Source organism: Talpa europaea (genome assembly GCF_964194135.1).
Source record: "Talpa europaea genome assembly, chromosome: 13".
NCBI lineage: Eukaryota > Metazoa > Chordata > Mammalia > Eulipotyphla > Talpidae > Talpa > Talpa europaea.
The window spans coordinates 25,069,860-25,082,200 of NC_140080.1; the positions used below are offsets into that span (position 1 = coordinate 25,069,860).

At 34.9% G+C, this 12,341-nt stretch overlaps 1 protein-coding gene across 1 annotated transcript in view; it reads left to right on the forward strand.

Moving 5' to 3' along the window:
* The window catches only part of ADAMTS19 (ADAM metallopeptidase with thrombospondin type 1 motif 19), a gene marked incomplete at its 3' end in the record, with an annotated part of 230,285 nt that extends 218,929 nt beyond the window's left edge, over positions 1 to 11,356 (forward strand). Inside the window, exons 22-23 of the mRNA XM_084252833.1 lie at positions 8,502 to 8,679; positions 11,205 to 11,356. Of these exons, the coding sequence (XP_084108959.1) occupies positions 8,502 to 8,679; positions 11,205 to 11,356 (330 nt within the window). The remainder of the gene's footprint in view (positions 1 to 8,501; positions 8,680 to 11,204) is intronic.
* Between the last annotated feature and the right edge of the window lie 985 nt (positions 11,357 to 12,341).

Sequence of the window (12,341 nt, forward strand, 5' to 3'; positions counted from 1 at the left end):
CAACATGTGCATAGTGAACAACTCAATTTCTAGTTGGCTGGAATGCTCACCGCTTGGTGAGACAGCAGTTATCTAACCTAGAAGGAAAGCAGTGGTTAGAAGCAAAGCATACTTAAGATTTTTCACTGTGAACTGGTAAATATTTAGTTTAATTCAAGTTGGAATAAGTTAAAAGTAGCTGTATAATACTCTCTATACTATTTTACATCAAAATTTTATTAAAACAAACAAAAAGCTCACATTTCTCTAATATAACAGAAGGGTCTGATCCATTTTCAACATAAAATTGTTGGACTAGATTGTATTTTATTTGAAAAGAATATTCAATCACTGTCATTCCAAAGAGTTCCCTCTGGTAGGTGGATGACATTTCTTTGGAATGACAGTTATACCTTGATAGTCTCTTTTCACTCCTGCAACACCCTGTGATTCATGGGCTGAGCACTGTCAGGATTATAGTGCTTATTAATTGCTTCTTAATGCAAAGCACCTTTTTAAATCTTTCATCATTTTGGTGCTCAGTGTGTACTTTGATGTAGAAAGTAGTTTTATGGTTATTTTCACAGTAACAAGACATATTCAGTTCTCTGTTGATTAGTCACAAGCAATCTTCCTGATTTTGCCACACACATTTCCTAGATTTGCTATAATCACATACAAGCATATTCAGTAAGGAGATGAAATCTTTTTAACTATACAACCAAATGATGAATTCATTCATATGCACAAAAAATCCTCAAATGTCTGACCTCTAGGAATAAATACAATTTCAAATACTATGTGTTAAACTAAGACAGGCAAACTATTTTAAAAGACCCTCAAACACTGACCAAAACACGAATCTTAAAAAACAAATCTTTTTAAGATTTGTTAAGTTTGCTTGTTTCACACTCGCTTTATTAAAAATTTGAAAGATGTAACTGCCAAACATATACATAAATGAATAGGAATGCTGTGCTAATAATTTCCAGTAGAAGTCATCACTTAGTTTCCTTATGAGGTCCACTCTCCACTGTGAATGCTACTTCACTTTTGTTAAAGTACTTTGGAATAATTCATTTATTCCCGAAGACAAATTATCCAAATCAATAGAGCTAACCTTGTTAAAGATAGGCACTGTCCACTACAGATGAAATCAGGTTCTGTAAGACTTACATAGACTTAAAAAAAAAAAAAAAGACATTTGCCAGTGACAATTTTCTCTTAATTTAGGAATTCCTATTTCTTAACAGAGGCCAGCTGGAAATGAGGAAAGCATTACAGAGCCTTCCTTAGCTGTTGGCCTGGAGAATACATATTCGCTCCAAAATAGATATCTTTGGCACAGTCAATAAGGAAGGAATCTCGCGTAATCTCTTTGCTGGCCAAGTGTGAAAATTATTATTTTTAATCCTTAAATACATTTTTTTAGGGAATTTAAAAGTAGATCAGTGTTAATGTAGTTATGTTTGTTATCCAACAAAACTCTAAAATACTCATACTTTACAGTGCTTTTTTGAACTACTGCACAGAATAACAGTTCCATTAACTCACTGAAAAAATAGTTAATTAAGTAAATTTGTAGACCTAGGTTAAATAAACAATAATGTCTCAATTGGTTCCCTAAAATCCCTGAAATTAAAATATTCAGACTAACAAGTACCTAACTAGCACCAAGCACTATTGCTGTGACTATTCTTAAATCCCCCCAAAGAGATAAAAGCTAATCTTTGATCAGTAATTTTAAAGTTGGCATTTTACCATGGAATCCCAATACCTAAAACTCAGTATGGAAGTCATTATTTTAATGGTATTTTCAAAATATGATTGAAGTGTAATCTCGAGTTGCCAATTTGGGAGCTATTTCAAGAAGCGTTACAAAATTTAATTTTCACAAAGGAATTGTTAAAACCCAATGTCACATCACAGGCATAGCTGTTCATGCAAGTTAAATAAAGAAAACCAGCATCAACACTGACTCCTTCCCTGACATCAAGAGTGTAAGACATCAAAATTAGTAACCAGAATAGTTCTACTGAATTCCAATACCCATGAGCCAGAGAAATACAAGAACCAGAGGTCAGTGGAAATAATGTGTATCTTCTCTAAATAGGAGAGTAGTTAAGACATATTGGTGAGTATCCCACTTATAAAATATCCTTAGTTGTAATTAAGTTGTCCAGAAGTACACAGGTTACTCCTCACATAAGACAACAATGTTCTTTGGTGAATTTAACAGAGACATGGTATTAACAGGTGATACCATGAGCAGTGAATGGCAATTTCTACACAAATTATGATTCTCAGTGACAATGTTATACTTTGGAAGAACAAATCCAAGTGGTACTACAGACTAGCCTTGAGAATCCCTTAAAATCATGATTGTCTGTTCTCCTCCCTCATTTTGACACTTTATAAATAATGAAGCTCAGTATTTATTGGTACCTATATGGTTATTTTTTTTTTAATTAAACAGTTCGCTCATGTCAATATACTACAGGGCAAGTCTGCCATCTTTAATTAAAATTTAGTCAATACTTACTCAGCATAGAAACTTTGGGGAACACTACGCATAGATTATTTTTAAAAGATGCAGATTCTTAACATTAAAATAAATCATAAAGGGAATATTTCAATATAAAATAATGAAATTTTAGCAAGTATTTTTTATGTAGCATGTGATTTGCTGAAAACTTATTTAGATCATAACAGTAAATACCTCCTTATCCTCAGTTCCTTAAAAGCATCAGGTTGGACTTGAAAAACATGAATAATTACATCAAGACACCATTATTTAACAGCACGCACTCATTGCTCTTGAACATAGTGAAATCGGTAAAACGTCTCAAGATAAATGCCTTACCTTGAACACCTTCTGTAAGTTATTCATATGTTTTTCAAAGTAGTAAACTAAGATCTTAGCAGTACTGTCTATTAATGCCATACATAAAGATAAGTGAGATGTGAAATTTTCATGGTCAGTTTCTTCCTATATTTTCCTTTTGGGGTACTACCTCACTACTCCCATCTCCTTCAGTGGAAGAAGTTTCTACGCCTTGGCTTATCCATATCTTGAGATGGACTTCATAGACATTTAGAGTTCATTTCATTCCTTTGTTTCTACAATAATGCAACAATAAGAATTGTTTAGGTTTTTTCAGTGTGTTTTCCCCTACTTGTTTTTCTATTTCTCCCTATTTGTTTGCATTTAGGCCAATCCATAAAGTTCCTGAATTATGGCATCTTAGCAAAATATACCAGGACTGGCCACCTGCCCATCCACAGCTGCTCTCTTAGTAAATGTAATTTTACTAGAGTTCACACTAACATCTCTCACCATACACTACCCCCAACTTGGACAATACTTATACTTTACTTTCAGTTTATTTTGATGAAAAATTTTTAGGTAAAATAAAGTCCGTCACCTCTTAGCATAAGACCAACAGAAAGGAAATAAACTTGAAAGTTTTAGCTCCTAAACTATAATGTATATTTCATTTTAAAAGAGGTTAGGGCCTTATTGTTGAATTGCTGATATTTACATGGTTCTCATTTACTGAACGATTTCTCAAATATTTTAGTAGTACCACTGTTTAAATTATTTAAAGAGTTTCTCTTATTATGGCTAGTGTTTGATATGCAAGCTACAGTGTAGCCACAACTTAATAAAGGCTTAGACATTATCACTAATGTTCTAGGGCAAGAAAGGATTTAGTAATTGTAAGTGAAATCTAAGGCGACAGCATCTAAAGGTATTTATGTGTACCCAAAATGTAAATTTTTGCAGGGAGATTAAAATGATGTCTCTCAGTAAGTCAATAAAGCAAATAACACTTTCAGAAACTGGGTTTTTTGTTTTTTTTTTTTTTTGGTGGTAGAGAAAGTAACAAACATCGCTTTCCTTGTGCCTTGTTAATGCCGTCAAAATAGCTGTTTAATTCTAAAGTCATGAGAAAATTTTCTAAGCTATTTAAGTTTGCCCTAAAGATCACCGCTTCCTTTTTACTCTAGTAAACCTGAGACATTAAGATCCTGTTTCCTGTTCCGAATGAAAGGCTTCTTGGTCATGGAATTGATTCATGAAGTGCCTGTTTCAAAGTTCCTTCAGGGCAATATTAAACTGTTTGGGAAACAGAAAATTTGTCAGACAATACAAGTCTCTCCTTAATAAACACTCTAATGGGGGCTTTTTCTTTGTTAGAGAAATATCAGTGGCAAGTTATCCAGAGCACCCTGTGTTTCTGTACCAGTTGCTAGCAAATTGCTGTTGGCATTTCAGCCTACGGGCCTTTAGTCAAAGCCCGTAGTGCTGACTTGTTTCAACGATATTTCAAATTTACTTGGTATGTATGTGAAGAACAGGATTTAAATATAATGGAGGGAAGGGCAGAAAGACTGGGAGGGAAGGAGTAGAGACACCCTTGAAACTGATACTGTGTAGAAACAGCGGAAACAGCATTGTATGTGTAATCCAAAAACTTTTTGAGGTTTCTCTCTCCTTATGGAGCAAGTCTTTGTTACCTTCCCCATGGATCCTTCCCTTATCCCCATTTGAACTGCAAAACTCTCACCCCAAATTTTCCCAGTCCTTCTTCCCAGGTTAATTTTTGTCCAAACATTGGCTACGGTACGATAAATCTTGCTTCCTTGTTTTCTCGCTTCCCTCCACTAGAATATCAACTACTCATTGGAGGTACATATTTCTGTCTACTTTGTCAATCACATGCCAGTATCCAGAGCAGTGTTTGACATGTTGCAGGCTTAATAGTAAATATTTCTTGAAAAGTGAATGAAATAATTTCTGTAAGTCTCATGCTTTCCATTTGTAAAGTTATTAGGGTTATGAGGAAGATTAGCCCAGACATTCGGTATAAAAAGTTATTCGGTATGAAGTTTTACGGTTATGAGGAAGATTAGCCAAGGTATTTGGTATAAAAACTCCTTAGATACAGCCTAGAATATAGGGCCTCTCCTGGTGGCGCAGGCGGTTGAGTGCAGTGCTGTGAAGCTGTCCGCAGCCTCTGCAGCGCCGCTTCTATCCCAGCCGACTGGCGAGGGTCCCACATGGCTAGCAGACCTCTCCTGTCGTGCCCGCTGCTCCCCTCAGCAGTGTATTTCGTCAGTCTGCTGTTCTGTTCCCCTCTCTGTCTCTGGTGAATCCTCTCAACCTCCCCCGCATCTGGCCTGTACCCCAGTTCTTGTATAGAAATAAATAAATCTTAAAAAAAAAGCCTAGAATATATTAATCATGTGGCCATTGTTGTTTATCACTAATACATTGCTCAGTGGATAGGGTAGCTCTATGTTCCAGTTCACCCAGAACTGTCCCCTGCCTCCCTGTAGCATGGGTTTATTATTAGCAACTATTTTCAAAAGTGCTCCAATTTGGATGTTATAAGATCACTCTAATGATAAATCTCATGTGTGAATTATTCTTAGGGTGAAAGAGTTTATCTCATACCACATAACCTGAGTTAAAACAATAAGCCCATCTAATTTATTAAGATTTACCTTAATCATAAAATGCAAGGATTATGAGTTAATTTGGCTGATGAGGGAACACAAAAATTTCTGATTAATAAAAAGGAGTATTAGCATGCGTGAAACATCAAGTAATACATAGGTTTGCAAACCGATTCAGAACATGAGGGTGAAAACTCCATTACTGCACTATTTAAAAATCCTGAGACTACACTTCTTACCTGTAAAAATCTGACCAAAATGTTTCACTTGTTTGACCTCTGTTTTCTGATCTTTGTAGAAGGGACAATAGGTGGCACCTGTGGGCTTCAGGTGAGATACTAACATAAATATGTATCATACTACATATGAGAAACACTAAATAAGAGCTAACTACTGTTAGTATTGTACAGAGTAAAAGTTTTCAAGACTAGTTTTGCTGCTTTCTTTTGATCCTAAAGTAGCCAACAGTGGTTCTACAGTGCAACTGATTATTTCAAATAATTAACAATTGGCTAAAAGTGAAATCGACCAGCTTCCATAGTGTTTAGCAACACATTTGTGACTCCATCTAGTTTATGCCAGCATTATTATTTTATATATATATATATTTTAAAAGATTTATTTATTTATACAAGAACCAGGGTACAGGCCAGATGTGCAGGAGGGTGAGAGGATTCACCAGAGACACAACGGGGAGCAGAACAGGAAGACTGATGAAATACACTGCTGAGGAGAGCAGTGGGCGAGACAGGAGAGGTCTGCTGCACCATGTAGATTTCTCCCCGGTTGGCTGGGATTGAACCTGCACTGCAGAGTCTGCTGACAGCTTCACAGTGCAGTGCTCAACTGCCTACACTACCAGGGAGGCCCCTGTCAGCGTTATTATTAATGAAGTTTATTAATTTCTGGAACTGGCACTTCTATCATTTCTGTTGTTTTTATTTCCTGCACAGGATACTAAACCTAATGGATGATCAGTAATATTTGAAAAGCCAATACATGACTGACTATCCTTAGACATTCAAGCTAACTGTAATTTTCAGACTTCACAGAACTTCTTTCATACCATCACTGGAGGGCATAGTAAAAAATTAGATAATGAAATTTATCTAATTAGCTTTTGCTTTCTGTAGTTTCACTACTTAAAAACTGTCAGACTGCAATAACTTAATAAAAAAGTCATTTTGGAATTTTTAGCTTCATAGTAATATACACCTTAGAGTACAGCTGTGATCTTTTATAATGCCTTGGCTATTAACAAAGGGAAAAATAAGTCCCAGGTAAATTAATTGCTAGAGACAAGATTAGTGCCCATGTCTCTGCATTTTAAGGACAGAGTTATTTTTGAATTTTGTTTTAATGTCTGTATTTTTTTTTTTTAGTTTTTAGTGTGGCCCTTTTATTTTTCATTAAGAAGCTCTTATTTTATAACATTCAGTCTTACCTGTTGTGCTAAAATAGGTCATGCATCAACATAAAAGAATTTGAAAGGCTTGAGTATGAAACTGTTCTACTGCAAACTAAAGAACTGTGCGCTCTTAACCGATTTGAGAAAATAACTTGTTTTCCATAATAAAGTAAAAACTAGTTATCTTGGGATTTTTGTTTGTTCCATTTCAAATATCTGTTCATTTTTCACACATTTGTCATAAATTTTTATCAAAATGTTTTATAAATAAAATAATCATAATGCTTTCATATTATGATTAATCTACAATAAAGTAAATGATTCCTAGAGTGGAGGGTTGGGAAATAAGGTTGAAGAGGTAGAAAAGTCCACCCGAGATTTTGAGATACTGGACTGTACCTTGTCGGCAATGAAGAAATCAATTATGAATATTTCTGTCTAAAAGATTATAACATAAAGCAATTTTGAAAAAAAACACATTAGCTATAAATGAGTGAGGTTGACTGGAAAACTCGGAACTAAATATAAAGAAAACTGGGCTTGAGATGAGGGTTTGTGAGGGATGCTTCCTGTGCAAATGAAAATGTGTAGACCTAGGACTACTGGTGACTGTAAAGAAGGAACTGACAGCAAAGTGAATGCAATCCTAACAATGATTTTGTAAAATATGAATTAAAAATCTTACTGCATATGTAAAAGTTGGCAATTGAAAGGGTATTTACCAGTTTTCAAGTAGAATATATCAAGATAATTTTCCCTAGTTCTAAGTTCTTTAGATTTTGCAAAATATGACTAATTCTTTACTGTATAAAATACTAACCAGTAAATAAATCATTTTCAAAATCATAAGCATATAACCTTTCACGTTGAATTTTGATACCATAAAATCGTATTTTCATAGTCAAGTTAACATCTGCTTATTTGTGTCACATATTAAAACTAGAAAGATAAATGGACCCAAGTCACTTCTCTAGAAAAGACCATTGTGCATCAAATATGTTTTTCTTTATAAAATTTCTTAAAAATGAAATTAAATTTAGTTGATACACAGTGAATCCATGAAAAGGCTGTTTTATGAGAAAACCCCAAATGACTTCATTAGTAATCTTGAGTGTCATCTAATCTGCCAAGCAATGGCTGGTATGTCAATTACCCATCAGATTGATAAGCTATTTTGGTATTATTGATGAAAATGTTACAGCCAGAGCAAACGGAGTGTACTTAAGTAGACTGAAAGACGGCAGCAAGGATCCAGCTACATGCTGACATAAGCTAATACTTGAGCATCAATGACTATAAAGAATAATGAATTGGTCATTTGTTGCAAAGTAGATATTAGAACTTTAAATATTTCCTGCCCAAGTGCATTACTGATGTCATTCACTGCTTTTTCTTTCAAGTGTTACTTTCTAACTTTCTTTAACCTTCTTTGTCTCTCAATTGCCTAATGGTCTGCCTTCCTTCGGTTAACTAGAGGTTCTGAATAGCATTGTGCCCAAATAATGAGTATTAGTCTTTCTGACCCATGTTTTACAATCAACTCTCGATGTTGTGGCTCATATTAATCTTAGGATATACAGGGAGAAGGTGGCTCACAGCCTAGAAAAAGTAAACAGCAAAAAACTTCTAACAAACGTCATTTCTCTTCCAGTGCTCAATTACCTGCGGCAAAGGAATGCAGTCCCGTGTTATCCAATGCATGCATAAGATCACAGGGAGACATGGAAATGAATGTTTTTCTTCAGAAAAACCTGCAGCTTACAGGCCATGCCACCTTCAGCCCTGCAATGAGAAGATTAATGTCAATACAATAACATCACCCAGACTGGGTAAGCAGACCAAAAGGTTGAGTGTGAGAAACACAGAAATGCTTGCGGCTGCTTCTATTTTACTCATCGCCTTAAAGGTCAGATATAGACCTATATTAGTTAGTTCAGTTCTGACTGAATGGGGCCTATGTAACTGTAATTTTGTTAGAAAGATCAGGTGGATAAAAAATTCTAAAAGCTATTTTGATTCCTGAAGCTGTTCTCATACCCCGGGCCTGCAAATACTACTGCTACACCACCAAAGCCATCATGTAAAGAAAGGATTCAAGGATGTAACCGTACTATGGGCTCTGACCAGACCCGTGGCAGAACTTAATTAAGGTTATGTCTGTGGTGAAGTTGTAGTATACACTGTGGAATCCTTCCTTGTGGTTCTCGATACAAGCTAGCATTTGGACACAAAGTAATAAAAATGGCTTTCAAGAAAAATGGGCACATGGATCTACACCAATGAACAAGAGGTACTATTTTTTCTCTTTAAGAACATAATATTAAATACTAATAAATACTAGTAACATTAATTTAAATAGTTTTTATGTTATGAAATGCTTTCATATACTCAATTCCGTTACTCAGTTTAACCCATTATCAAGAAATAGGGTATATATTTTAAGGAGATATAGGCTGCATGTCCACAACAAATATCCACGAATTACACTGTACTTCTGTGGTGATTAGTGAGTTTTAACAGCAATGCTACTTGACTGTCATTATATTAATTTATGTTTATCACCTTTAGTTTTAATCTGTGTGTATTTCAAGGAGAAGAATTTAATCATACAAAATAATGTTCCCGAAACACAAGGAGCTTTATTATCAAACTTTTCTAGGTATGAGAGTTAATCAAATAGACGTTTGGAAATACAAAAATTCTTTTTCCAGCCAAAAAAAAAATAAAATAAAGTAACATTTCTAAGATATCTGTTCAAGTAGAATTAAGATTAGTTAACGCAAAAGTTAAGCAATCCTAGGACAAATGTACCAAATCCATGTACTCAAAAACCATTTAATCCCTTTATCTAACAATTACTTGGAATCCTTGAATTTAACTAAAATTGCATTTATTCTGCTTATTATTTCTTCAAAGTATATCCCAAACATTTTCTAATCTAAGGGTTAGAAAATCTAAGGGCCTCCCCTGGTGGTGCAGTGGTTGAGCTCTGGGCTGTGAAGCTGCCCACAGCATCTGCAGCGTCGGTTCCATCCCCAGCTGCCAGCGCGGGTCCCACACGGCACAACAGACCTCTCCAGCCGCGCCCGTTGCTCCCCTCAGCATTGTATTTCGTCAGTCTGCCTGTTCTATTCCCCACTCTGGTGAATTCTCTCCCCTCCCACGCTTCTGACTGTACCCAGTGCTTGTATAAATCAATCAATCAATCTTTAAAAAAAAGAAAGAAAATCTAAGGTTTTTAAAAGTAAAATAATGAGTCATTAGAATAGTGACAAAAGACTTCAGATACAAAAGAATTATAGCAGAAGTGATTTATTATACATACCAAAACACAGTATTTCTTCAGAAAAACTGAGGTCTGTTATATATAACCAAATTTTATATGCCACATTGTAAAACTTTCATTGTTGTATACTTCAATCACTTGTAATGATCAGCTTTAATTTTAAAGATGCCGGAACTCTCCCCCGATATATCACCTAAACATGACTACTATCTAGGTAATGAGGAATAAGTGTGTGCATATTTTTATTTTGCTACTTCTTACAATTTCATTCATAAATGATTTTCATTTCCCTAAAAGTGGATTTATTGAGTACATTTTTTTTTCTTTTCACCCTTCTCAAACACCATAAAGTTTCTTTTGGATTTCTGGTTAAGTCAAGTCTTAGAAGTCATTTGCAATATAACTCACTGAATTTAGTAACCTGTCTTTAGTGTGCTTTAAAAATTCCATTAGTAAATGTAACATAAAGTTGTGTGTATATTTACATGGTGGAATATTACTCAGTTATCAAAAAGACAAATTCATGCCATTTGCAGCAACGTGGATGGAGCCAAAAGGGGTTGTGCTAGCTGAAATAAGTCAGAAGGACAAAGCTAAATATTGGATGGTCTCACTTATATGTGGAATATACTAAAGAAAAGGTCAAGAAACAGTTTAGCAAGTTAACCATAGATCTGTGGCAAACAGCAAAGGAGGGAAAAGGGATGGGGTCAAAAAAGGGGAGGGAAGAACACAAAGGAATACGGTGATGGTTCTTGGGTGACATGGCTGGGGCCAGAACTATGGGGACTACAACAATGTAAGAAAAAAATTCGTTAATAAAAAAATAAATTCATTAGCGAGAACAATATTCACTCACTTTACTCCTTTTTTATGTGGGGGGGGTATGAAAGAGAGAGATAACGAGAGAAAGTGAGCGAGAGATTGATTCTTTGTCTTTGACTTTTAGGTCCCACAGGTAATATAAATGAGTCAACACAAAGTAGACTAAATATCCCCATTCAGATGACATTTTCTACTCCTGACATGGTATGTGCTAGTATTGAATTCCCTGTGTTCTGCCTACAGCCGCTCTGACGTTCAAGTGCCTGGGAGATCAGTGGCCTGTATACTGCCGAGTGATACGGGAGAAGAACCTGTGTCAGGACATGCGATGGTACCAGCGCTGCTGTGAGACTTGCAGGGACTTCTATGCCCAGAAGCTACAGCAGAAGAGTTGACGTCCAGCAGCCTGGCTGGCTCACAGCGACATTATTTATAAACACACACACACTAGCATGTTTTTCAGACCAAATATGATCAGATTACATATAATTTAATCAAATTAATTTATTTTTTTGTCTGCCAAACATTCAGTATGGTTTATTTTGGTTATACAGACATTTTGATTTATATTATATGGCTTCATAATTTTATATGAATAAGTTTGATCCATTTTCTGGAATGAAAATTTTTCAAAAATTAAACCTAATTTTTTTTTAACTGAGGGCTGTTTCCAAGGTGCTACTTACTCTCTCCCCACCAATACCAATGAATTATTCAGAATATATACTAACTTAGCATAGTAGTTTAGTTACATATGGAGAGAAGTAAAAATTTTTTTTTTTTTTGGTGTTCTGAGGCAGAATTAGCCCATTTTCTGGAGTCTGCAGAAGATGTGTCAACAAACCTCATGGTGTTGAACAGATTTATAAAGACTGTATTATGAATTTGGTTCAGATTTAGAGAAATTCATAGCAAAAATTCTACTGTAATTATTTTAATGATGGAAAAGATATGTCAAATTGAGACTTTGATCATGTTCATGAACATGTACTTGAACACAATTATTGTAACAATGAAACACTGTAATGATTTACACTGAATCACCATTGCACTGTTGAAATAGTGTAGAAAAACTGTTACAGAAATGGTAACATCCTGCAAAAATATATTATTTTTAACATGTCATTAGATTTTAGCTTTTTAAAATAATTTGAACAAAGAAAGCATCGATCCACCCATTTCATTGTATGTTTTTAGCAGATTGATAAAAGAGTAGAGTACTTACTTAGCATTACAAATCATAGTGAGAAAATGTACTAAATATTTTTTAGCCTTTTCCCTAGAAATGGGGGGGGAGGAGCTTACATACTGTGGTAGTTTCATTGTGCTTTTTCCTTTAAAATTAAAAAGTTTTACAATTCTGTGAAACGTTTAAAAACA